The 26,994-nt window shown below is 36.8% G+C and overlaps 1 protein-coding gene across 1 annotated transcript in view; it reads right to left on the reverse strand.

Moving 5' to 3' along the window:
- Positions 1-650: 650 nt before the first annotated feature.
- LOC149805716 (ras-related C3 botulinum toxin substrate 1-like) overlaps positions 651-26,994 on the reverse strand; it is a 43,124-nt gene continuing 16,780 nt past the window's right edge. The window contains exons 2-3 of the mRNA XM_089950393.1: positions 6,032-6,120; positions 651-5,388 (exon numbers count right to left, since the gene is read on the reverse strand). Coding sequence (XP_089806519.1) covers positions 4,984-5,388; positions 6,032-6,120 — 494 coding nt within the window. The 3' untranslated portion in view covers positions 651-4,983. The remainder of the gene's footprint in view (positions 5,389-6,031; positions 6,121-26,994) is intronic.

Consider the following 26,994-nt stretch of genomic DNA (forward strand, 5'->3'; position numbering starts at 1 on the left):
TAAACTGTCAGACTGCAAACATCGTAGCGATATGACTGAAAAATTGTTAAACCTACGGTAAAAATCCAAATCACACACACACACACGCGCGCGCGCGCGCGCGTTAACAGGGGATATATTTCTACCCGTATTTACTTTGTTCGCTAATCAGTGTGACTCGTTTCATCTTACTTCATGGATGTTATGACATTTTCCGGTGTTATAAAATCAGTAATTTGCAAGAGATTTATTTTTATTCAAGTCAGCACGATACAAATTTAAATAAATGGCAGGACATAGTTTGCTGTTATATATAGCCTCAAGCCTAACAAAGACAAAATAAATATTTTATATCAGTTTCATCCCTTCATAAAGTTAAAATATTTGTTGAAAAAACTTCCACAATAAAAACTGCACTAAAAATAATTAAATTTAACATTTCGAAATAATTGACGTCAAAATATAATTATGCAATTATAGATATGAATAGGATTTAGGCCAATCCAGATTTTAAGTATAGGGTTGTGTTTCGTCAAGTTGACATCAGTTACAAGTAAATGTGCAATTTTGAAAATTGTAATAAAATCAGCACTGTTGAAGCATGATGCAATATTCCACTTTTTAAAATTAAAATAAACAATGTATTAAAAGACAAAAATTAACGTCACGCATGCACACATTTTCTTTATTGCATGTAAAATTTCATTTCTCAAATATGATATACAATAAGCATAAAATTAGCGTAAAATTGTATTCAACATGTTCACAAGCACAACAAATATTATCATTATTTAAAACCAGATTTGTGTATTTATATATAAAATATGATTATAAATAATGTATCACTTCCAACGCATTTTTTCAACCTGATGTTTTAATTCCGATTTAAAAAAAATAATTCGTTCAAATAACGACAATCTGTAATCGCATGTACCCGAAGCACAACGGATAACCATTTTTATGTTACCTTTTAGTGATTTTCTGCATAATCATTCTAATTCCTCTGCAATGTAGTAAGAAAGGAACCAGTCTTGATCTAATGCTTGTAAGCATGTGGCGGATAGCAATGCTTACCTACGCAGTGAAATCGATGCCTATTTTTGATTGGTCAATTTGTCAGTTTGATTGACAGGTCAGAAGTAGTGTCCCGCCTTCCAATAGAAATAGCATTAACTTTGGTTCATTAAAGAGTTGCGACGAAGTATAAATAGTATGTTTAAATAAATACACTGTTTGATACCTGTGATAGCAAGTTGATATGCACTGTGAAATGCGTGAATGTGCTCGAAATACCTGAGCAAAAGCAGAACAGCTAATCTACAATGAAAGAATTTGTGACCAACTTTAAATTCTTTTTCTCTTTTATTAATTTGTCAGACAAGGAAACATACCATTCAAAAAGATGTTTAACAATGCCAGAGTCAACACTCGTTTTCATAAAACTTGTCAACTTTAGCTACTAACTTTGTTTTTAAAAGTCGAATTGAAGTACATTATCTCAGTGTTAAAACCCTACCACAACCACACACAGCTTACAGCTTGTTTCAAAACGTTGGTTTTATTAATGGTTCTGTCATGTCTGATAAATGACATACAATGTGAGCTATAATTTCATTCAGACTCGCGATGTTTAATAAAAGTGAAGCATAATTTCTATTTCTGAGTCGCTACCCACTACCTACATGCTTTCAGCTTCTTTCAGTGACGTACTTCTGTTATACACGTAGACCAAACATTACAAAATTCACATTGGTTCACTAAAGTTGAGGACAACCTTAATCCGGTTCCAGTCTACACATTTCTCGACATTTGTAATTTAAAAAATTGGTTTCTTTACTTTACTTGACACGATACAAGTATTTTTATCTATAAAAGAAACGAAGAAATCTTAAAATAAAATAAAATCCTATAATTGTTCACTGAGAGTAGTCCGGGAATTCATCACGCAAATTAACAATAAGGATTTTATTTTCATACATTCTGACTCTTCCAAGATCATTGCAATCTTGATAATCATAGACACAGAAAAGAAACATATCCGGTCTCAATTTCACCACCACATGTCTTAAATCTAAACTTCAGACATTTAATTGGTCAATTTTGAGTCAGATTAAAATTTCAACCAATCACATCATTGGATTGTGGACTTAAATTTAAATTAAGATTCATTTCGGTTGGTGAAATTTAGGCCTGACCCTTTTTTTTTTTCTATCACAAAACGTTACTCAACATTTCGATTATTAACCGTTATTAAATTCTGTGAAATCTTACTCGAAATTTAAAAAAAATATTTAGCGTTCCGACTGGTCACAATATTTTCTTGTAATGTTTGGAGTCGATCGAAGGTGTACGTCTGAGTGGCATGGTGATGTCACTGATGAGGACGGAAATGAAGCTGTCCTCATGTTTCTATTGCTTTTGCAGGCGGGACAATAAAATCCTCTGACAATAAAATCAGAACTGGGCTAATATTTTAAACACAGTTTACTTAAATAATGTCCTGAAGTCTGCTTCGCTAAGCTAGCTACTATATCGCCATCAATGATATTGATATCGGATATAATGTGCTCTGATGTACTAACAAATGTACGAAACGATTTAGAAACTGTTGGGATGTTCGGTGCGAATATGCGAGTGTAATTTAGTTTACATTGACACTTCACATGAGTTTCAGCTTTCCTAATGGTTTAGAAATAGGTCTGCAACATTTTATCATAACGCTTTAGTACGTCCACCCAGTTCTTAATAGTCCTCTATGTACGTACTAGTAGGGTACGGTAGCCCAGTTTTGAATAGTCCTCTATGTAAGTACTAGTAGGGTACAATAGCACAGTTTTTAATAGTCCTCTATGTACGTACTAGTAGGGTACTGTAGCCCAGTTTATAATGGCCCTCTATGTACGTACCAGTAGGGTACGGTAGCCAGGTTTTAATAGTCCTCTCTGTAAGTACTAGTAGGGTACCGTAGCGCAGTTTTTAATAGTCCTCTATGTACGTACTATAGGGTACCGTAGCCGAATTTTAAGTAGTCTTCTCTGTATGTACTAGTAGGGTACTGTAACCTAGTTCTCTAAGTAGGTACTACTTGGGAAGAGATTAGTCTGGAGATTCATGACCGACAGGTCTCAACTACCTCGACCTTTGGTCAAAGTATGCCGTCTTAAGCTAAACTTAATTTGCAGAAACTATTATTTTCTCATCAGACTAGTCATGGCCGTGACATCTGACATTAGGCGCCAGAATTAAAGGTTTTTAAATTACCATATGTGCAAGACACCCACAAAGTTGGTCAACGAACTAAAGAGAACTTCTTTTCTGCAAAATAAATATTTCTTTGTTCCACAATAACTTTGATATTCGACTTTTTGACCTCAAAGTCAACATGTTGCTTCTGCATATTAAGTGCAAGTCCTCCATAAATCTTCATCAACCTACGTGCAAAAAAGTTTTTCTTTCAGTTACTGTTACCTTGAACTTTTATTTTTGAACTAAAATCAATATGCTTCTTTCTTAAACAACGTTTCAGTCATACACAATTACTGGTAAAGGGATATTCGATTGCAGACAGTTTTGTGCAGAAATCATTTCTCCTGTCAGTCGCAGTTACCTTGGTCTTTTTCCTTATCCTAAGTGCAAGCCATTCAACAAGTGTGCTCTAAGTATATGGTGTAAAACTGATGCTATTGTTTGAAAACCATTTTCGGTCACTGTGACTTTGACCTTTTGATCCGCAAAAGCATTAGGCATCTTCCTCACCCCAAGAACAAGACAAACAGAGTTTGGTAACCTTAGAGGGTGGCGATCTTCAAATTACTGCACGGAAATAATGTTTCTTCTTGCAGATTCGACTCCAGTTTCGTATTAATGTTAATACCAAAAGTTAAACAATAAAATCGTGTGATATTTAAGTAGAATAGGAATACTTGTGGTGGCGTGAATAAATACAAGCAATTGAAAGGAACTCTGACCCTAATCTTAACGCAAATTTTATACGACTGCTACTTTGGCCCTAAGGTCAAAGGGGTGAGCGAGCATGTCGTATGGTAAATTGTGATAACGTCATAATGATTTATTCATGGCATGAAGAAAATCCGTCATGACGTCAAGGAAGTATATGCAAATGAAAATACTGTAACCTAAACTATAATTGTTCTATGACTCTAAATTTGACCACAAGGTATAAGGGGTGAGCGAGTGTGGTAAATAAATTGTCTTAACTTCATACTTTTTCGTGCCAGGTATGTTCATGGGCATAGGAATATGCAAAGTAAAGAATGCAACCAACACATTAACATACTTTTGTCTATGACGACGATGACGACGGAATATTTAGTGTTATGTCTCGCTTCCCACTAACTTGGATTAGACAAAAATATCTGTTGAGTATTTTATTTTTGTTTCACCTCCACTCTAAATATTCTGAAACAATTTGCCTATAATAATTAACAGTACATAACGGGTAAGTTTGCTTGTTAAGTATGTTCAAGGACCTTTCCGTTATTTCTGTAAAACCCTAGCAGAAAGGCCCCAAATGTACTCTTAAAGTTAACATATAAAACACCAAAGGAAGATCATCCATCACATTTCAACTGCAACATACCAGGCTTTTCTTCTACATGTAAAAAAAACCCATCTCGAATGTAAAACGGTGCATTAATGAGTTCAAATTTTGTAAAGTTGTCCAAGTCCACCCCTTTACTAGTGCAACCATGTTCGTAATATCTCAGGTCTTTTCCATCAACCAGTGTGAATACTATGTTATCTGTACTTAGGTCGCAACCACGTTTTACTCATATGATTCAAGTAGTTACGACAATTGAAGAATTACCTTCGAGGTGTTTTTCTCTGTAAGGACTGAGACGTTGCGAGTGCATAACATCTCTTCCCTCATATATTATTGTCTCACATGGATATGGCAAAGTGTCTCCAATTGGAACCTGGCGACAAAAAATCTTTACATTAACTTTAAAGAATCAGCATGATATTCATTGCAAAGAAAACTTGTCAAGAAATAGTACAAAAACGTTTGTCTTTCTTTGCCTCCTCGTCGTTCTTTTGGAACAGTTCTGGATAGAGCACCATCACGACCGTATCAAACAATTCTTGTATTCCGATATTGCTAATTGAAGAACATTCAACGTATGCCTTTGCCCCGAATGTCTTCCCCATTTTTATTCCCTGCTGTATGGATATAGGGGTTTTCTTGCTTTCCTTCAGGTACTCCTCGTTGTCCCGCAAATCCGACTTGGTGCCGACAAGAATGAATGGGGCTCTTGGAGTTAAAAGTTTAATTTCAGTCAGCCAGTTGTTCTTTACATTTTCAAAAGTTTCCGGGTCAGTTACACTAAAGCAGACGAGAAACATGTCCGTGTTTACGCTAAATATCTCCCGAAATCGACGATACTTGTCCTGAAATCAGAAGACAGGTTGTATAAATGTACGGCTGCATGGTTGTCTTGCAATATGAGCTTTTAACACAATTACGCAAATATTTTTTAAAAAAAGTTCTAAGAAAGTTTATTCTACGTCCTGAAGCAAACCCGGAGTTAAAAAAAAAAAATATATATATATGTGTGTGTGTGTGTGTGTGTGTGTGTGTGTGTGTGTGTGTACTTCAGCTTATTCTCTCTCGAAATGACATTGACATAAAAACTGGGCATTTGTAAAGAAACTCCAGCTTGAAACTGTTAAATAATGACAACGATTCTACAAATACGTACCCCGTGCATGCGACGTATTTGCATATTTTCGTGAAAGTAGGGGTGGATGTATTTGAATAGTATAATGTTGTTTAGCGCACTCAAAAAATGTTGGTTGTATTTCTTTTGAAAAAGCTATTATACGTTTTATTCAAGGACATGATGCTATGCATAACTGCGCTATAGAGAAACTAAGCTATTGAGCGATAAAGATTGCAGTTTAATCGTTCCTCCCTCAAAGAAATAGTGACTGTTCATTGGCATGCCTACGTTTTTCTGACTCGGATTTGATGGATTGCGAAACATTAATTGCCTTATTTACGAATTATAATTACAACAATATGAACATTTACCGTTCCAATTGTGTCTGTCAGACCAAGCTTGACTTCTGTTCCACTGATATTCATATTATATGGTACTTCAAAAGAGCCATCTCTCCCCGCTGGAAATAAAATAGATTATTAAGAAGTTGTACACAGATAATAAAGGGACGATCAAAAGTTGAAATTTCTTGACAGAACGCATTGTTCATTTCAGATTCTCATTACAAATTTTACTAAAATTTATTTGCAATTTTGAATATAAGAACTGATTGTCTCCTGGTAAGAACAGTTATTGTGTCTCTTTAAATGGACGATTACACCCATGTTGCATTTCAACAATGGCTGTTCAGTTCTACCAACATATGCAGCCTATACCTCATCAATGCCATAGTGGCTTACGGTGGATTACTGAGTGGATGAAAATAATCATACAAAATGCAAGATGTATCAAATGTTATTTTCGTTTTAGTACCACGTCTTACTGCTTAAATAAAAGCCTTGTATAGCGTATTCCGATATCGGCTGACATCGGAACGAGTAGTCAGATTTTCTTGAATATTGTATACAATTGGCAGCCCATATAGACACTCTTCCAAAAATTGATGATATACTGACAGTACTGTTTTTATCCTGGTGGAATCAAAATCTGACACTAGCAAATGGACGCATTTTCATGTTCCGTTGACATGCATTTTAATTTGCTGAAATGCGACGGTAGTCGATGAATGCAGAAGTATGTTCAAGTCGGTTGAAATGGGGGAATACGTTTCTTGAACGAAACGAAACGTTGCTTACAGTTCACATAAGCATAAAATATTTTACATTCGTTTCGTTAATACTTATGCTTTCCCCGATTTCGGTATTCCCGGCTTCCATCGCTTTCCAGCCAGCTGAAATGTAGGCCAATGAAACTTGAAACCAGGTTCATTTGCTTTTGTGAGAATCTGAATGTCTTAGGAAAAAGACATCAAAGTAAGTAAAGCCTGATTAATACATTATAACTTTAAATTGTAAAAAAGCGCCAAGTTTGTGAGATATTCCTGAAAAGGTTTACTTTCGTTACCGTCATTCGACATCAAAACATACAACACAGCGCCGTCATTTAGGCAGCAACACCTCGACGCCCAAAACATAACTATCAAGGTCGAATTCTTACACTGAAGGACTAGGATGAAATAGATTCAAGAACAAGCAAGCGTTGTTCGATAGGATAGCATTTACCTTCGCAAGTATCGGAGCTGTGGACAGAGACAGGAACCGCATAGGTGCAACGCGAGAGTGTACATGCAGAGATAATCCTTCAGAGACAAAACTCTTGTCTTTCAAGAAATATCTCCGCTCTAGAATCAGATTCATATTTAAACATTTCGAAGAAAATATGGACTAATGAGAATGTGATACGCACTCTACATTCTCTAAGACAAGTTACCAAGCTGTAAAAAGTAGCTGGAAGAAGCAAGAATGTGAACAAAAGTTTAAATGTGTACTCGATATGGACTCAGGATATTGCTGTAGTCACACACTAAGATCCTAGAACAGCAGTCGAGATTCAAGCACTTGGTTCCAGATCGGAGGGTCAGTAACCCGTCTATTCCAGTAGACTGCTGTTTTACTCTTATCTCCCTTGTGTCGTTATTCTCCGTTTCGCGCGAGATAATAAATGCTCGTTTTGACGGTGAGGGGCATTATCTATCACATTTCGTTGAGTGGACAAGCGAAACGGATGCATAAATGTTTCATAATATTAAACTTGCAAACAAACAGAAATAGATACATGCGTGTAAACAAATTACAAGAGGTTATATTTTGAACCTAAATCTTTGCGATCACATATTTGCCTGACAATTAAAACAAACGATGTTTTCAATTATATATATAGTTTCAACGAAGTTATAAAGGACGTTTGAAAAATCTCTGACACACTCAGTCTTATGAATGCTATGGCTACTCGGAAAGAAAACAATACATAAATATTTCATTCATTCCTTATTAACACTCTTATGTTATCTGCTTGACACGCTTCACCATACTGCCTTCCAAGTATTTATATGAAATTGATTGTTGTTTCAATTGAGTGCAATTGGGTCATTTTGGTTACATGAGATTATTTGAATTTTATTTACATTCCATGAGATTATTTGAATCTCACTTGCATTACATGACATTACATGACATTCCATGAGATTATTTGAATCTCAATTTCATTACATGAGATTACATCAGATTATTTAAATCGTATAATCATTACGTGAGATTTTACGAATCTTACCATCATATTTTTGAATATATGAATAATTTTTTCGTTTTCCTATCTGTGAATGTTTGGATAAGTAATTGAATGAGACGTATGTTTAGAGCGTGAAAGAATCACTCTATTTGTAATATATATATATATATATATATATATATATATATATATATATATATATATATATATATATATATATATATATATATATATATATAATTCAACTTCTATCTTCCATCACGTTTGTGTTGTCAATTGATCCAAGCATCCATTCAGGTGTGTCCTGTTACAGACACACATACTTTTGCTTCGGTACCCTTTCGAGGAAAGTCATTGTCTTTATTTTTTTGAAATTTTGGAAGCAACAACAACCCAATCCTGCCCCCTTCCACCACCACCACCAACACTTGACCTGATCTGTCCCTGTTACTCAGGACCGGGCCCAGCACACTTAAGGGACTGGAAACTCATCTGAGTTCCAAGATATCACCTATTCCCCTTATTAAATGTAAATGAGGACGCAAGTGGTCTGTAAACCCTGCGATCTAAGGTTACAGTGTCCCTATTTTCAGGTTTACTTACCTAGGTTGTACCTTTTCTCCATGCACACTTGTCCATCGGTCTATCTCTGCGATATACCGAACCTTGGATGGGAGTGGGGGTGGAGTGGTATCTTGTTTTAAGTATTAGTTCTCACCGTGGAGGGCCTAGTATTACCAGTCCCCTTCCCCTCGGGTTTGCGTAGTTTGTATGTTTTTTATTTCCTTCTGATCTTTATCAGGCTCTTCATCTTTGTGGCCTTTTGCTGCTGCTGTTGTTGTTGATGTTGTTGTTGTTGTGTGTGTGTCTGTTTAATGATCTAGATTTATCGTCATTATGTCCAGTGGCATATCTGGGTGTCTATATAACATTCTCCCTGTTCGCTTGACCTTCGGCCTCACTCGCCAAAAGCGATTCTTAGTGTCATTATGTTAAGTAATTATGAGGTTACTGTGTTCATGTTAAGTGTGTGTTAATTCCTCCGGATCGCTTAACCTTCTGCCTGTCTATTAGACATAGCAAGTCTTATGTGGGGGTGGGGGTTTATTCTTTAACAACTAGTTCTCGCAGTGGCGGGCCTAGTATTACCAGTTCCCTCTCCTTCTCGAGTTTGTTATTTTTCTTAAACTTGTCCTCATTTTCCTATTGTTATACATTCCAAGATGATATTTTATGTCCTTCCCATTTTTGGATATGTGCTTCGTTCACCTATGTGTTTCTGTTCTGGGTAGTTCTGCCCTTTTTTGACCGTAATAAGGGCAAATGTTTAGCACATATATGAGAGTTTCAGAGTCGGGCAGTGGGAGCAGTTTGTTCTTGTTACCCCTTTTCTGTACTTTCCTGTGCACACTGCCAATAGGGTTCTGTATGTTCTTTTACTGTTTATTACAGTGTTGTCTTATGACTTTTTCAAGATCGGGTAATTTATTTTTCCTAATTTTGCTTTGTCATTTGTGTAGCTGTCTGCCTATGGTTGACTTGTCTCACAATCCTTGCCCTTTTGCGTAATTTTTATCCGGGTCATGCTCTTTATTTCCGTGACGCTGTAGGAAATGCTTTCGAAAATAGATTAATTGAGGTTAGTTTCAGTTTTGTGTCCGCTTTTTCTTTTCTTGGAATTAGGATGCAGGAAGGGATACATACGAACTCGACTTTTTATTGCCTTGCCCTATCTGAGCACAGGGGCTCGTATCGTTGCTTACAATCGACTTGTCATACATGTACTATAAAATAACTATAAGGGTAAACACTTCTATCCTTTCTCGCGCGACCCATTTAAGAATAAACGCTGATATTTCAAGCTACGCTTTGTGTAGCTTCATAAATTTGGTACCGATGTTTACCTCAGGCATTCGACTGTGTATTCCTATTAAAGGTTTGACTTAATATCATACCTTTAGGAATGCAAAGTCATTTCAAGAACAATGCGCTGAATGAAATACTGCACTCTCATTGGCCAACCGAAAATGACGCATGATGGCTTATATTTTAAAGTCTTTTGCTTAAATTGTTAACTAGGAAGCTTTTACCAGTGCCAGCCTGCCGTAACGTCATGATATTGTGGCCTGAAATTGCGGCCTGTACGATATCTTCCATCATGCAAACTACGTACCAGCATCAGCAACACTACGATCCCAGTGAAAACGCCCGCCATATGTCAATGTCAAGCAAAATCACTGCTTCCGTTACATGATTGGTTCTGACGCAGTTGAGCGCTGCTAACGGCGCTATAAATTCTACGGTTTAGATTGCACACTCGTCCGGTAGTCATCTTCCAAACAATATATTTAGTTGTGCAATGACTACTCCTGCTGCTGTATTGTCGTGTTTTTTCTTTTTTATAGTTTAGACGCCTGAGTATTTAGTTTTAGATCCATATGTTTATATGCGGCTATAGGTACTGTACTTATTGTCTATGTATGTTAATACTGCGGCCCTTAGGCTTGCTGATGCGTCCTTTTTGCCCCATATAGTCTTTAGGTTAAAGTCAAAGTGGTGTGGGGAAGGTCCACGGGGTTTGGGTTGATATCTGGGATTTTTCGGTCTATCTTTAGTTCTGCCATTATTTTCCCACAGGGTATTTGATTCTTCATTCTTTTTCTGAATAGTTTGTTATACTTTCGGATACTTGTGTCGTAAGGTGTCAGGATTGCCTGTGTAGAAGTATTTGAATACTAAGGTGCACGCACTGAGCGCTTTTGATTGGATCGTATTCAGCTGCCGGAGTAAGGCAGCTCTCCCTGATTCATAGACTTGACAGCCGTAGTGAAGTTTGATTCGTATCAGCGCAGTGTAAAGGGTCAAGACTAGAGCTGGTAACCACGAAACATTTTATAACACACTAAGGCCCATTTCATGCAGACTTCAGTGAACTTCGTAATTTGCTCGGAATTTTGATCACGTGGCGGGTGGTCAGCTGACTGTAATAGTCACTCAATAGGTGGTGGGCAAAATATGGCGGACGCTTCAGCATCAACTTCTGTAACTACTTCAACATCGTTTATCGAGTTGAAAAATGCATATTCAACAGCGATGCTGCCGCAGATATTGACGAAATTTAATATTGGAACCATCCTGTCTTATTTTCTGGAAACCAGGGCGGATTTCAAACCCAGACAAGAGCGTAGCTTTGAGCTGTTTGCATCTGGACATGTACATGTAAGTAAGGAAACGGTGTCGAAGTAAACAAATTTAATCCTGACAATCAAAGAGCAAGTTATTCAAACTTTTTCTTTGCATATGAAACGTCACTATAATAAAATGTGTTTCATATGAGTTTATCAGATTTGTTTTTGAAAGTCTGTGGATAATTTACAAATAAATTTCAATCATTTAATTAATTATATTTCTGAAATATTTTTAAACAACAATGGACGCCATTGTGTTATGTACATGTGCCCACCAGCTTTGATTGGCTGGAGTATAAAGTAACTCGGGAGGTTATTCGGATAATTACGGAGCAACTCGGTTAAATTCGGTATGAAATGGGCTATACAGCGATATTTCTGAAGGTACCTCGGTATGTACCATGGTATATCGCAATTATATTAAGGACCAACATTTCAATGTTCTAGGTCAGGGACCTGACACTTTCTTTGCTTTATTTCCATGTGTCAATAGGTGGAAAATATCTTGCTTTGTTTTATAGCAAAATAACACCATATTATATCAAATATATTATTTCGAAAATATTAATATTTTAACATAAAGGAAAAGAAACTACTTAAGCTCGAACCATCAACACAGACACCACCACCCCCCAACACACACACACATACAAATTAAATGGCAGTACTTTATAGAAGATGAATTTAAATTACGTGCATGCTACTTGAAGTATGTTTTAATAAAACAAATTCAACTAAAGTTAGTTGATTAAGCTTACACTATAGCTGATACGGCGAAAGACATCGCCATGACAATAGACAGTCTATTTATACAAATAGGACGTGCTGATATTGAAACATACAATGTTCTAGCTACACTACTGATACAATAGGCAGGAAAGCATTGAATGTAATGCTAACACCCGGGCAAGTAGTATGAGTTTCCTTTAGCCCTTGACCCCCCTTCTTTGATATTTGGACATTTATGTTGTGTGTAGGGTCAGAGTCAATTCCCTATCGAAAAGTTGGAATTCGCCGACACCATTTGGTGTCGGCATAGGGTAGCCGCTTACTAGCCGACCTAGCAAACTAAAACGACCGTTCATCGAGATATACCTGCATGTAATAGATAGGAATATGATCTATTTTCTCAAAAATAGCGAATATAGCAGTCGTTATGCTTTTAATCAGCTGACAGACGAGATGTAACTACATTCAGCGTTGATGAAATTTTACCTGGAACTCGCCATTTGCATTCCGAGTGACATGAATACACAAATCTCGCAACCTACATGTCAATGACATCAGAGGTCCAATAATCACGCGATATCAACAATATACCATTTCGAAAGTTGTTGTACATAGAGATCGAAAATATTAATTAAAAGTCACGTAATACTTGTACATAAATACAATGTACACTTAATTCCCAACATATTTATTCTGAGAACAACGACTAGAAACCTGTCGGTATCGCAGCAAGATCGACAAAACCAGATTCATCAAGTTCTAAACACGTGTCGGCAATGTATTTTGTTAATATCACGTGACTATCGCATTGACCTGTGCTCTCCGCTTGTTGAATATGTTTTTTTTTTTCCAAGTTGCTGAAACATTTGCAGATTTCTAGTCGTTGTTTTCAGAATAAATATTTTTAGAAGTTTATGTTCTGTTATTTTTCTGTAAATAGGACGTGACTTTCATTTATATGTTTCATTTTTTTTCCTGCAGCAACATTATAAATGATGTATTGTTGATATCGCGTGACTATTTGAACTCTGATGTCATTGACATGTAGGTCGCGAGATTCGTGTAGTCATCAACGCTATGCTATTGTTCAGGCTAGCCTATCAGCGGATTAAAGTCATAACGAATGCTATGATCGCAATATCTGAGAAAATAAATCATATTCCTATCGATTTCATGCAGGTATATCTCGGTGAAAGTTCGTTAAGTTTGCTAGGCCGGCTAGTAAGCGGCTACCCCAGACCGACACCAAAAAATGGTGTCGGCGAATACCAACTTTTCGATAGGGAATGGACTCTGGCCTACACCTAAACATAAAATACACTTACTCAGCAAACGAGAAAACGTTTAGTGAACATCAGAAATTAAATAAATTTCTGACAGAAAACAATGGCGCTCCTAAAGATCGTAGAATAATCCAATCATATAAACGAATGTATATAATATACACATTCACATAAGCTAGTCCATAACTAAGATGTGACGTGTTTGGGGTCTATTTTGTTTTCTTTATTTTAATCCGAAATATTTCATACAGTTGAATTTGGCCCGAATATGTTTTACAACATTGCCTTTGGACACCGCGTTGGCATACGTCAGACATGAGATTAAAGAATCGTAAATACAATTACATTTGTACCATTCACCGTTAATTTGTGACAGATACAGTAGTGTCGTAAATTTGTTTCAAAAAACTGTTTTTGGTCGTGAATAATCAAAACATGTTGTTAATATCATTTAAGTCGTATTAAGATTCCTTGGTAATTTCCGTACATTCCTTATTGAAGAAACCTACCGACGCACCGGTAGTGTGAAAAGGTACCGTGCTACGTCCCACCGGAAACCAATACCATGGTAAATCGGTATACCAGTAATACGACGCACCTCTAGTCACCAACGTTTTCTGATCGCCCTCCTCTCCACATGCCGCATCTAAGGCTGCGAAACAGGCCCGACCCTAGGACAAGGCGAACGAGGCAACCGCCTTGGTCCCCGCGCTTATATGAAATCCACTCCGCAGTGCAATGTTTTGCTTGGGGCCCACTTACTGCCTTGGAACCCCATATATTGCCTTGGGAACAGCAAATTCTAGGGCCGGACCGGTTGTGAAGCAAGTTGATATCTCGATTGCACCGATGTACGAGCTCTTTGATGAGTGTCGTCTGTGTGAGCTGTTCATCGAGCATCATACCTAAGAACATTGCATGTTTTTCAAACTGTATAGGTACTCAATTAATTAATAGTTTTGATGGGTGCAAGATGTCTTGGCCTCCTGGTAGGAACACTACTAAGTGTTATTTTTTTGTGTGGTGCTAGTTTAAATCCCCATTTTCTGTCCATTTCCTAGGTCATTTAGACCATTTTTGATTAATCGGATTACTTCTCTTCTTGCGGAGATTCCCAGATTTCCATATCGTCAGCGAACTGCGATAGATCGAGGTCTTTGGGGTCAACAGTTATTTTCTAGATCATTGATGGTGTTGGGCTGACGACACTATCCTGTGGCGTGCCGCTATCAAGAGAGTATATATATATATATATATATATATATATATATATATATATATATATATATGCGCCCTTTCGCCCCCGTCACGCAACATGCCTTCTACAGGTCTGGAAAACAGACTGTGACGTCCATTGGGTCGGGAATTTTGGTTCGTTTTTTTTGTAGCTGAGGTGGCAGGGGACAGTTTCGTAAATTGGCCCCTGACAAATTTCTTAACTTAAAGCTGTGGTGTGACTTTTTCAGCTATGATTGTGTAATAATTAAAGATATGTATATACTTGTGAATTTGGTCTTTCCGGCTGGTGGTGTTCTTTAAACTGATGTGACGCATGTTCACATCATGTAATCCCTACACAGTATGTAGCCAATGAAATACCAATGGTCGGTTAGGAAGCAGAGCTAGCCACTTATAGTAGTGGACACTTCGGTTCAAGGCAAATAGAATATCTCGAAAACTGCATGAATGGCAACTATTTTGAATTGCATCAAGCTTTTCAGTACAGTTTTTGTCAAAATTGTCACCTCGGGAAATCGCGTATGCTTGCACTGTGAGCATCAGGTGTTCTTAAAAATGGCCTTCGGACATGAAAAATGCACGTATAAATTGGGGGACGGGGTGATTCAACTTTTTATTCTATCAATTTCCATTGACTTGTCAGGTCAAGTGAATGATATTCTTATGTTTTGCTTTAATATACCCATCCAAAATTATGGACCTTTTTAACCTCACTAATGTATTGTATTTTGTTTTTAATTTTTATATCAGGCAGGCGTATGCAACACTAACATTGTGCATGAAAACTGTCCGTTGCACCAGGAGTGCTAGTTTAATAGCGTCATGCAACCTAGTTATTTGGTCGATGGTACTACGGTTATTTGGTCGATGGTACTACGGTTATTACCGAACCAGCTCTGCATATTAAATATTAGACACCGGGTTTCTAAAAAATAATGAAGTCGGTTGTTTATCATGGTTTTCATGATTTTACTTGTGTTATCTGTTAGTGATATGATCCTGTATGATTTTACGTCATCGATTAGTTTCCCGGGTTTACGAGTGGGAGCATCTACTGCTCCTTTTCATCCATCTTTTCAAGATTTCGTCCGCGTCCCTGATTTTTGTTGACTAGGTTCCTTATTCCTGTCACGAGGTTGTTGGGGGAGATTTTCTTTTATTTTAATATTTCGTATCCTAGGGTGTCTTCCCCGAGAATGTGGTTTTCTTGCCGTTTAGGGCCTTGGCCCAATCTGATGTGACAAACGGTATGTCTCCAGCTTCGTTGATACTATCCATATTTCGATAATATTGCCTTCATGTTGTTTTTTTTTTTTTGCTTCCCCATACTTCACTGTGGGCATTTACGTCCCCGCGTATTACTACCCATTAACCAAATTCCTTTATTTTTTAATTATTATTATTGTCTTCCAATGTAAAGTTGTGTATTTCCAATCACAGTGTGATCTTATTTCTGGCATATCAGTTTTCCGTTATAATACTTTTTTTTTGGGGGGGGGTGATTTTATTTTACACATATCGCTGAGACCCTGTTTAGTCTCCATTTGTGCTTCTTTTATTTATTTTCTACTTAATTATTTTATTTTCGCTTATATCCTGTGTGATCCTGCTTTTGTGTGTTTATGGGTTGACAGCCCCGTACTGTTTTCTGGCCTGTTGCCTAGCTTGTTTGTTCTGTCGTCTTTGTGTGATCATGAGCATTATTGTTAGAGTTCCCCTTATCGCCCCAATCTGATTGAAGTGAAGGACATTGGAGATTTTAATCATATTGCTTATCGGCCTGGAGGCATTCCGGACTGTTTGGCCGGTGCTCTCCAAAGCAATAACACATCGCCGAGTTCTAGTACAGCAGGGTTTGCTATCTAGGTTCAGGGTAAAACCTGACCTCTACGAAAAAGGCCCATGGTCAAAACGGACTAGTGCCTAATAGACTCGGTACAAAAGAGGCCCATTTTCTGTATACATTATTCATTACTACTATCATGTATATTAGTAAAAAAGTAATACATAACTATCAAATCCTTACTTTTCTGTGTGAAATATATATGAATACTGTGCAATAACTACCATTGCGCAAAACGTCACATCCGTTCGTGAGTGATCGTGTAATTAAATTGCCGCACGTTAGTTCTTTTTCTATGAAAAATAAAACATAAAGAAAATAACGCAAGCTACTGAAGGTGAGGAAGTTTAAATAAAGCAAATTACCATTTGAGAAAGGAAATATTCTAAGTAAAGTGACTCAATAATACATTTGTTATAACATATATGACTGATTACGAGTTAAATGTTACCCACTTGTGGCTTGTGCATGCCAGCTTTGTCATGGTAATGCCTTGATAAAGCAACGATGATTCCATTCAAGATGAATAAATATTTTTTTATTAGCGAAGACTATTGGTTCTTTCCATGTTTCATTTTTTTGCGGCATACTGTTTTAGCAATATATTTATAAAAAAAGCACAAAAAACCCCCAAAACAAACCCAAAAAACAAACAAAAAACAAAATCAGTGACTAAAAAGTGAATATATATGGGTATAACATAAAATTTGTCATTAATGTTACAAGGAGGGTCTTTGCTAGGTCATGAACCTTGCTGCGAATGTAGTTGGTGAGTTCTCTAACGTTTGTTTTTATTAGTATATAGGAAGGGGGTGGGGATGTTCTGCTGCTCGCCTTTGTCCTATTATGTTTGGTTATGCTAACATTTTGGTTTCCAATTTGTCCGATTCTAGAAATCGCGACTTGTCGCGCTGTTTGACATTTTATTATTATGTTGCTTTCTCTCGTGTACTTCACGGAGAATGTGCCGCTGTTTCTCTTCAGCAGTACCCCACCACCGTTTGCTCTGAAACATCGGATATGTTTCCCGCTCCATTAAAAAAAAAGTGAGCTCGGTGTGGGGAAGGGGAGCAAACTCTTTAGTCAAGACATGGGCCAGCTCAGATCCTGCCTAGTGCTGTGCTTGATGCTGGATTGAATAAACTCTACCAGACTGAGGAAGAGTTCCTGCTTTGTATGGGATGATGGATGGATTGGCCCGTTATCCATGTGGATGATGTCGTTGAAGACATGTGATTTCTGCATACCAATACCCTCAGCAGGTACTGAGGCGTTGCAACATTATTTCGACACGACGAATGTGACGGGCATTCCGATGTGTTCAGCCTCCCAGGGCAGATGGATGTGATGATGTTTCGCTAGTCCGAATGTCTGCCTCGTCAAGTCCCATCATTAATGTGGAATGCACACCATGCCACTCTTGATGAAAATGACCGCACAAGCAACTTGTGTGAGAATTGGAATCTGGCATTTTCGCAGCCGATTGATTAAAAACAGCCATCATTGTGGACCTTCTTCGACAGTCTCCGCAAGGTCTCTGCCTTGGTATCAAGGACTTTTCTTCAAGATGCAAGGGGCGAGGCACTCAGAAAGAGAATCAAACGAATAACACAAACATGAAAAATCATTTGATGAGGATCTGCACGGGTCGTCAACAAGACCCGAAGATCATTGACGAAACTCCGAGAGCTGTGGGCTCTGCATCAGTTGGAAATAGATCATTGCCAGCGTAAAGATGGAATAATTACTGAGTTTACTGTATTTTACTATTGTTCTATTTTGGGAAGCACTTAAAACCATCAATGTAATGGATAAAAATGAATTTCAATAATTAAATTAAATATGAGATAGTTTGGGCGGCATTAAAAATAAGCGTATAAACGCATAAATTTATAAGTACTCAAAAGCGCATAAATGAAAGGGCCCACGTGCAAACATGGGCGTTAAGTGACGGTAATTACAAACAGCAACGCCTAGGTGGCAATTCAAAGTGGTTGTAGTAGACACTGATTTACATGTACGTCGTTACAACAATTTTACAGCTGGAGTCTTCATGTATCACCGGTTTCGCTTGTGTTATTTAGATCCTGGTTTGACCCTGATATCAAGAAATAGCAAAAGTCACCAAACCCCCGAGCCACTAGGTTCTATAGTAAGCTGTAGCACTGTTTTAATGAAAGAAACCTAACCATTCTCCAACTCATATTCTAAATAAAAAATCTTAACATTGAATTAAACGCATACCAAAGAAGAAAAAAAAAACTTCTCTCTCACTTTAAAAAAAAAAAATATTTTTATTATTATTTAAATGTTGATTAACGGAATATGAGATAACGTCATTGAGTGGCCGATATTCTAAGGCACTCGCCTTTGCAGATCATTAACATCTCACTGTTGTCCACATCTGTTAGAGTTTCGGGCTTTGTGGACGTGGGTATGTAAGAAAGCTTGTCCGTAGCGTCCAGTGAGTCGTTGGTTATTTCCGGAGTTTTCACAGGTTCCTCTTCCACCAGATATATTGGCCGCCATATATAGCCAAACATGCGAAATGTGATCTCAGAATTGACAACCAATAAATGGAAAATATACTTCATTTTGGTTAAAGAACAGTCCCCTCAATAAATTATAAGATAGCAGCAATCCATTTTGTAAGAAGTTTACGAATAAACATTTCTTACTGTATCACCCATAAAATAGGAGTGATGCAATTTGTCCAAAACAGTATTTATCAAGAGCAATTCGTTTTTTTTTTAAAAGTCAAACTTTAACTTATTATTTTCTAAGTATACTGCTCTAAACATTAAAGTTGAGTACACAAATCATTATTGTATCTTATTCAAAAATAAACTGAAACTTGTATATTTTCTGTCAGTGATAAAATATAGAATCAGTATGGATTACGAAATGTATACTATAAATAGCCCTTTCCTGACCCAGAAAGCATTAAAACCCTTGCTTTCCTTTACATTTGCATATCAAAAGAATGGATGGTACTTGTTGATGTAAATAAAGAGTTTCCTATCCCTGGTTATGTTATAGTTATGTTAGAGCTTCCTTTCCCTGGTTATGTTATAGTTATGTTAGTTCCGACTGAAGACTTAAGAATGTTACTCGAAATGTTCGGCTTTTCTGCTTGGTCAGATTTTTTTCGAGTAAGACTTGGAGTTGGGGAGAGTTTTAAGAGGTTTGGACTTGGTATTTATTTTATCCTTCTGATATAACCAGAGCAACAAGTAAAATTAATTCTTTGATAATTCACAGGTAATAAAATAAACAGCCGTTATGGGTAAAGATACCTTCGATAAATCAAATTTTGCTTATCTGTACTTGTGGAGCTATATTTGTTATTATATTTATTTGGCATGAAGAACACAATTTTGTATTTAACATGTAAATTTAGGCTTTGTTTAGTGTGACTGTTCTTTACTAAAAACTTTCGAATGGCCTACTGATTAAATGATTTTGGATTCAAGTAGTCTTCGGCCATTTCGCCATAAACGACAGGGTGGACTAAAGAGTAGTTGACAGTTTGTGTGTATGGGCAAGGGGGTGGGGGTGGGATTGTGTGTGATTTAAATATTTAACGTGGCTTGAACAACTTTAGACATATCATTACGATGTCTGCATTGTGGCAGTTTATAGTGATGTCCAGCACTGGGGCATCGTGTCGCAGACATGTAGAATCATGTACCGCCCAATCACATTATTCTGACACCAGGCCGACTAGTTCTAACACTAGCCTCTTAATGATGTGCGCTAATCAAGGCAGCTGTTAGTACCATTATTATAAGTCTCTGGCATGACTCGGTCGGGGTTCGAACACGCGACTTCCCGTACCCGAGGCCACTTAGGCTACCAGAGTGGTAACATGTTTTATCCTCAACTAAAACCTCATCAGGTACTCTCGGGATTTATTATTCTTTAAAGTACTCTGGGCATGCGCACAGACAATGGGAAAAAGTTATATTCGATGATTTCTCCAAAACCTATGGTTGTGTCAGCCTAAGGGGAAGATTGTTACGAACATGTAGGTTTTATGAAGTACTAAGGTACATATACATCAGTATACATGTACATACTTTTATATCAGTGTTCCCAACTTGTACAATCGATGTTAATCAAATAAAGTAAAGAAAATACTCGAATCCGCATGATCTGTGTAAAGGTAGTATGATGGTCAATCACAAGGGAAGTAAGTACTTTATTTTACCTACCGTTCTATAAATAACCACAGTTATCGACAAAAACTATATATATATATATATATATATATATATATATATATATATATCGTAATTCCAGGTTTGGGCGAAACTTTTTAATTAGTCAGTATAATTGACTTCTTCCGTATGGTTTTAGGGAATGCATAGACGCCGGTGTTAAATTTCTAACTCAAACTAAACGGCAGCTTACAACTGTTTCTGAACCTGAAAGCTTCATTAAACCCACTCAGACGCTCTAGGGTTTGGAAACTTAAAACTACGGACAGCTATAAAAAAAAAATACCAGAATGTATAATGTGTACATTTATAGTGTAGATCCTGGTACTCGTTTGTTTGTTCTTAAATATGCGTTGATTTCATGGCCGAAAAGTCAGACGCATGTGTTGAAACTGAGCCATAAAGCTTTATGAGCGCTTTCACACGCCACATATGGTCACGAAACCCGTCTTTCATGTCTGACCATGAGTGGCAAGATTACACAGAATCTATTTGCACAAGAGATGATATTGACTAAAATTATAAAAACCATTAAAGTTGTAACATTCACTAATGGACTAAATTAATTCTAAATTACTCTAATTTGATAGCATGACGAAATGATATGCAAAAATTTGCTCATTATCTGAATTATTAGGTCTAATATTTCACTACCCTTCACAGTTCACATATCTTTTGCCGTTCATTTGGAATATGGAATACGACATGAAAACATAATTTCGTCAGCATATTCAAACAAACATGGCTAGCAAATTGGAAATTTCCATACCGAGTGGGTTTGGCTTTTGTGGACTTAGTGTTCAAAAATGTAAATTAAAAAATAAAAAAGATTGTCTGAAAAGCATGAATACAAATATGGCTCCGCCATTTCATGGTTGTAGGTTAAAATACTGTTTTTGGTGCCATATTGATGAATCAAAGTCCCCGTATTTGTTTAATATTTGCAAACTCAAGTTCAAAAGACTAGACTATTGCAATCATGTACCGAAAATTGAATCAGTTTAAAGATGCAAACAAATAACCCAATAAAGTTTGACTGCACTATGTACGGTTTTAGTGCGATCTTCATAAAACGGTATCACTGGTTTTCATTACAAGATCTAAAATATATAAAGATAAAAGACAACAATGCCATAATAGTCCCAAAATTTCATTACTCTAGGTCAGATAGCTTTTGTAGTATCTTGCAGAAATAACTAAGGACGGACAGTGTAGTTTGGTAAGGACGGACAGACGGAGAGCTTAAAAGCAATATGCTCCCTTTCTGCTGTCGCACTTAAGTTATAACAAGTTTGGTGGCAAATGTACAGCTATTTATTGTAATTTAAATTTCTAGACATTTACATGATATCAAAGATTTAGGTAATTGTGCTTGCGTTTTTTTTTTTCGTTTTGTTGCGCTTACAACATCATCAGCAAAATATCTAAATGTTGCCCCCCCCCCAAAAAAAAAAAAGAAATCTAATGTCACGATATTGCTATTTTTGTTTAACGGATGTCAAGACATCGCTAATTTTGTATAACGAATGGCCATTCTGTGCGAAATCATTCTCGACATATGAATTTCAAAGCCTCACTTTGAAAGAGAAAAAAGAAAGGATTTTAAAAACCCATTTAAGATAGGACAGAAGATGAAAACAGTTTCCATCTTTCGTCGTAATAATTTGAAAGACGTAAAAATGTCCACCTTTCAAGTCAAGTTTTCGAGATGAAAAGTTTGGACACGGCATCGTTTTTCAGTTGATGTCTTCAAGCTTAAGATTGTAAAAGATCGAAGGTCACCTTTCAAAAATTACACGGACCTAATTTGAAGAACTGGTTCAAAGTGTATTGATCATAAGTAGCCCTCACCTCCCAAAAAAGAAAAGAAAAGCGACCTTAGACACAAGGGTCCCAAATGCACCTGCGGTCGCTAACCTGGCGGATATCTGCCTAATAGTCAAATGTAAGAGCTGTTGGCAAGTAATGTGGGTCAGTAGGTTAGTTTATGAAGAAATGTCATCCAACTCTGATGTACACATTTTTCAGGTCTCAAGTTTTATATTAGCATCTATATATCATCAGGGGCGTATTAACCATTAAGCAGACTAAGCACGTGCTTAGGGCACCAGGGCCAAAGGGGGCACCACAAAGTTGAGAAAAGGGTGAAAAGAAAAAACGAATGAAGATTTGTAAAAAAAATTGATAAAACTAGTGCAAATTGATCGTAATGTTCTGTTTCTTGATCATGGTGTACCCTAGGGTTATCTTCCTAGGTGTACGTTGAAAGGTGGGGGGCACCAAGATTTGTCAGTGCTTAAGGCACCAGTGAGCCTTAATCCGCCCCTGTATATCATAGTACATCGATATAACTTGTCCAATATGACGGAACGATATGCCATGACGCTTTCTTCTGTGTTTAAATTCTTTTTAGCGATTGTTGCAAATGCTTTCTTATTTTTAGTAATGGTGACCATAGTTGATGGCGGATCGGCATCGTTTGTATAAATTTGAAGCTGGTAAGCTTTCTGTACAATTTGGTCCAATTCTTTTGAGCAGCCTTTTATAAGAGGTTGTTATAGCAGGATTTTTGGCTTTGTATTTATAAAAAAAATATTGTAAAATCTGTTTTACTAACAAAGACATACTGGATGGCAAATTGCCAGTTTTTGTATTTTAAAAAAATCCCGTTGTGCCTGGATATTTTATATTAACTTTAGTGAAATTCTCGTAAGTGGTATTTGATAAGAAGTCATTTCTAGGACCACTTGTTTCAGTAATGGCAGCCAAATATGCATCAAATATAACATTTTGAAAGCATTCAATGTCGGAATGTTTCTGTAAAATTTCATAAAATTATGCTGAGTAGTTTCTGAGAAGTCGATTCAAGTTTCTTCTATTTTTAGTAACGAAGGTTATTTCTGATCGCGACACGGCATAAATTGTACACATTTAAAGACATTTATCCTGGTATGTTTTATGTCAAATTTTAAGACAGATTTCTTTCAGTGATTTATGAAATTGTTTTTAAATAATTTATAAATATTTTTTAAGTAAAAGCTGAATAAAATAAATGATTGTATATATGCATCGTTTACATAAACTTTTGTGAGCAGTTATAAATAGTAGAAGTCTTTCAAATGTTCTATTTTCAGTAACGGCAACCGTAGTTCGTAAGCGGAACGGCAGCATTTGTTTAAAACTCAAAGATATAATCATATATATGACAGGATGCTTTCTATCAAATTTGGTCAGATTATCTTTAACAGATTTTGAGAAATCGTTTGACTGTTTCTCTAATTCTAGGGCGATCATATGTAAAGGTGGATCGGCATAATTTGAACAGACTTAAAGAATCTTCATGTCAGGATGCCTTCTGTCGAATCTGTTCAGATTCCATTGTTCTGTTTTCGAGGAAACAATTTCTTTAACGATTTTTCCTATTTTGAGTAACGGCGGCTATATTAGATAAAGGATCAGCACCCACTGAACATATTTGAAAGGTCTTGATGTCAACGTGCCGTCTCTAAAATCGGATGAAAAACTGGTTTAGCAGTTTTTGATAAATCTATAACAACTGTGAACGAACAACAAACGAAGTGCATCGGACAACACACGACGGACGAACGGCGATACTACAAGTTCACTTGGCCTTAACAGCCAGGTGAGATAATAAGGCACTTACTGTTATCACGCCAAGAGGTGGGGAAGGGCAATGGTTAAAAAGAGTTATTTCGTGAGAACACATTTCTTTTTTAATATGCAGTAAACAAAATAATCATCGTCAGAAGATGCAATGCATCATCAACACATCAGTGAGCATGTGCAAGTTACTGTCCTATTACCTTTTTTGACTTGTTGAATATATTGGTCATCAACTGAAGATATCATATATACAAACACATTTTTGTTAGAGTTATTGCTCTTTATGTCTTGCAGCTTAATGCAATGTACGACACGATGTGGTTAGTGCAAGATTTTAATGGACCGCCATGAAACTTTGTTGATGTCATCGTCATCATTTGAAGATATACATCTCCACCAAAATGCCATTTTTCTAGAGTTATTACCTTGTAACTAAGTATAGGACAGAATCTTGTGAATATACTATTAGTAATTATCGTGTATAATAATACATTTCTAGCGTGTCCATGTGTCTCCATTTCCAAGGTCAGTGTCTCTTCTGCATGGGCAAGACCGCACCAAATTCCCTGTGGTTGTTGTTGTTGTAGGGTTTAACGCCATTTTTCAGCACACGATACATGGCGACCAGTATTAATGGTGGAGGAAGAACCCGGAAAAATCCCGGAAAGAACCACCGACCAACGAGAAGCTACTGGCAAGCTGTCTCACATACCCACATTGGCTGAATCTGAGACTCGAACCCACGAAGACAGAGGTGAGATGGCAGTGATCCGTAACGGAGAGCGCTTTAGACCACTCGGGCACTCGGGGCCCCAATTCCCTGTGGTAAATGTCCGCGAAATGATAGTTGGAACTCGAATCATTTATTTACAACAATGCATCAAAACAAAAAGAAAATGTTTCGATTTTATTTTCAGCAACAAATGTACAGATTATTAAATACATATGTGCTGCACTGTTGATATTTTCTAAATAAAACAATTGGAATGTAAATATTAAGGGACTATTCCACGGTATAGGAAACGCGACATTGACCTTGGAAATGGAGTCACGCCTAGTTTTTGTGAAGCTGGATTTACAATGATTTTTTGTCTGGATTACTTTGGAAATAGTCCTTACAGTTATACTACCACGGCGGACATTCCTTTCGGCAAGTTATGACCTGTACTAATCTTTTGAATGGCGTCGAATCAATTGACGAATTTTAATATTGCACTCCAATCCACAAATTCCACGTCACCAACCTTGCGATATATATATATATGAATGAATGAGACACACCCCCCTCTTATATTTGCCATTATCTTACTATAGGGATAGAATTTCAAAGGCCTTTGGTTCAAAATAACACTAAATAATACAACAAACGATACTGAACTAACCATCGGACAAAATTTTCCACTAATAGCTTATAATTTTGGAAAACTACTCTCAAAATTCTAGATGGCTGGCGACAACAATGTTAAGCCATACTTAATTGGCAGTCATTGTGTGACCTTTTCTTGTTTCCGCCGGATGACATACACATAATGTTTGATACAGTTCATTGAACTCTCTCATCTTTCTTTCTGGATTTTTCGTCCATTTTGAGTGAGCACCGATTAAACAAAGACACGAAGTACATACTTTAACCAAGAATAACAAATACAAGCACAGATGTCGTTCCAATTCAGCGTGAAGTTTTCTCCAAAATCGCCATTTTAAGTCAATTACCCAAGTCATCTTCTTGAAATGCAGTTACATAATTTTACAAATCTCGCACTTGCCCTTTAATCCCCAAGACTTGAATCAAATTCATCAACCTACATCATGTCTCTCAGTCAACATATGCTGCATCAACAACTAGTTTACGTTGATCTAATTTACTGCGCGTGTGAAAGTGGGGCCAGTACACAAGTGAGCTTTGGTATATACATAAGACAAGCTGTAGTGAAACTTGTAATAATTGTGGGAAAGGGTTTTGAGAGAGAAGAACGTTTTCGCCAAATTGATGGAGCGAAGAAAAACAAAACAAAAAATAAATCACGATTTAGGAAAACCACTCGTCCTGACTGGGTAATATTTGGCTTGGCAGAGTAAAAACTTCACTACCCTTAACAAGCACCAAAGTTAAGGATTGTTTAACATTTGTCGTGCATCAGTTATGAACAACTTATATCATATTTTCTACTTGTTGTCAGCGTAGAACATGTAAAAGAAATACTTCGTTCTCTTTGCCTATTTATCTTATGTAAGCTTGATAGCAAAATACATATTATGGACATATTGTGTTGCATTTCACAACTAGCCGTCGATTTCTTGATGCTGTTCAAATTTACAGTGAGGCGTTTCAGTGATGCAGGTGTCACTTTGATGAAGAGAAACATTCCCTTTGAAGGAGATATCTGACTGAGTCAGACCTCACAGAAGTTATGAGAGAGCAATTGTCCAAAGTATGGCGATTTTTCATCTGGTCAGAGAATGTTACTTACTACTGCCCCAAGTAAGCTGTATTGTCAAACCGGAAGCTGAAATTATTTAATGGCATGCGAAAGGCAAGATGCTTGCAGATAATTCTTTAGTATGTAATTACTTTTTACAAGAATTTTTTTGCCAACTTTCATTCGAAATGAATATTTAAGGCGTCTCGGCAGATTCACA

The sequence above is a fragment of the Sinohyriopsis cumingii genome, chromosome 2 (genome assembly GCF_028554795.1).
Source record: "Sinohyriopsis cumingii isolate HCF-2022 chromosome 2, ASM2855479v2, whole genome shotgun sequence".
Classification (NCBI taxonomy): Eukaryota; Metazoa; Mollusca; class Bivalvia; order Unionida; family Unionidae; genus Sinohyriopsis; species Sinohyriopsis cumingii.